At 38.8% G+C, this 1,272-nt stretch overlaps 1 protein-coding gene across 1 annotated transcript in view; it reads right to left on the bottom strand.

Moving 5' to 3' along the window:
- LOC105552347 (dynein heavy chain 14, axonemal-like) overlaps nt 1-1,272 on the bottom strand; it is a gene marked incomplete at its 5' end in the record, with an annotated part of 77,707 nt that overhangs the window by 73,424 nt on the left and 3,011 nt on the right. Inside the window, one exon of the mRNA XM_011997979.1 lies at nt 832-991. Within this exon, the coding sequence (XP_011853369.1) occupies nt 832-991 (160 nt within the window). The remainder of the gene's footprint in view (nt 1-831; nt 992-1,272) is intronic.

The raw sequence follows: 1,272 nt of genomic DNA, 5'->3' as shown, positions 1-1,272 counted from the left end.
TCCACCAAAAATACAAAATTAGCTGGGCATAGTGGCGGGCACCTGTAGTCTCAGCTACTCAGGAGGCTAAGGCAGGAGAATCGCTTGAACCCCGGCGGGTGGAGGTTGCAGTGAGCTGAGATCTCCAGCCTGGGCAACAGAGTGAGACTCCGTCTCAAAACAAAAAACAAACAAAAAACAAAACAAAACAACAACAGCAAAACCTAGTACCAGGAGAGAAAAAGTCTTTGTTATAAATATCCTGCTATTGCTACCGTTGTTGCAGTAGCTTTGCTATACTTTTTAAAAAGAAACTTTTAAAACAAAAACAATACAGATTAACTTTCTCCAGCTTTAGGAATTTGATGTCTAAAAATTCTGAAGTCTCCTTGTGTGCTTCAGGTGTGAGGTGACTAGGAATACCATCCTCTTCCTTCTGTCCCCCAGGCGGCATATTGTCAAGGCACAGTCCCTATTCAAAGGTCTGTCTGGTCAGTAATGGTGATGTGACCTGGGGCACACTGGGGCTCTCTGAGGATGTTCTCTACCTTAGCTGTGTCACATACCCACAGGTCCACCTCTATTTCTAAATGGTATCACACACAGTTTGGAGTTAGATATACTGTATTTCTCATCTACTTTTGGGAGCCATAATCAGAATGAAATTTTTCTCAGACTGGGATTTCTTTTCCCTATCCAACTAGGCATCTCCTCTCTTGCCTGGAAGAATAGAGCTATTTTCCTAGAGAATAGTTTCTCCATCTAAGAATAGAACAATTTAGATAGCAGGTGGTCTGTTTGATCCTACAGAGTGTAAATATGAGATGCATCAATTACAGATCAACTTTTTACCTTATCAGGTATGCTGTCCTTGTCAAGGTTAATCAATTTTTTCAGGAAACCAGTTTCTGAAAGAAGTAACTTTGCCGTTGCCCAGTTAGGTTTCTTTTGCAGAAGTATACACACTGCATTCATGACAGTCAGTACGAGGAAGGGAGGCCGTGTGTATACTCTGTAATAGATGATGAAAATCTCATCAACTTCACAATTAAAAATGATATGCACCCTGTAAATATCTCAGAAGACAATATACACAGATTTTTTAACACACATTTGGACAAGGAAAACTATTTGTCAACATACAGCTATTTAATTATTTAGGTATTTTTTAAAGATTGGGTGTCTTAAATATAAGAATATCATAGTTTTAGGAAGATGAAATGCATAAAACTTAAATAAGTACTACATCTGAGTTAGAGGCTAATTTTATTATAAAAAGTCTTGGGCTGGGCA

This window comes from Mandrillus leucophaeus, unplaced genomic scaffold, assembly GCF_000951045.1.
Source record: "Mandrillus leucophaeus isolate KB7577 unplaced genomic scaffold, Mleu.le_1.0 Scaffold550, whole genome shotgun sequence".
Taxonomy (NCBI): domain Eukaryota; kingdom Metazoa; phylum Chordata; class Mammalia; order Primates; family Cercopithecidae; genus Mandrillus; species Mandrillus leucophaeus.
This window is presented reverse-complemented; position numbering and strand designations above follow the sequence as displayed.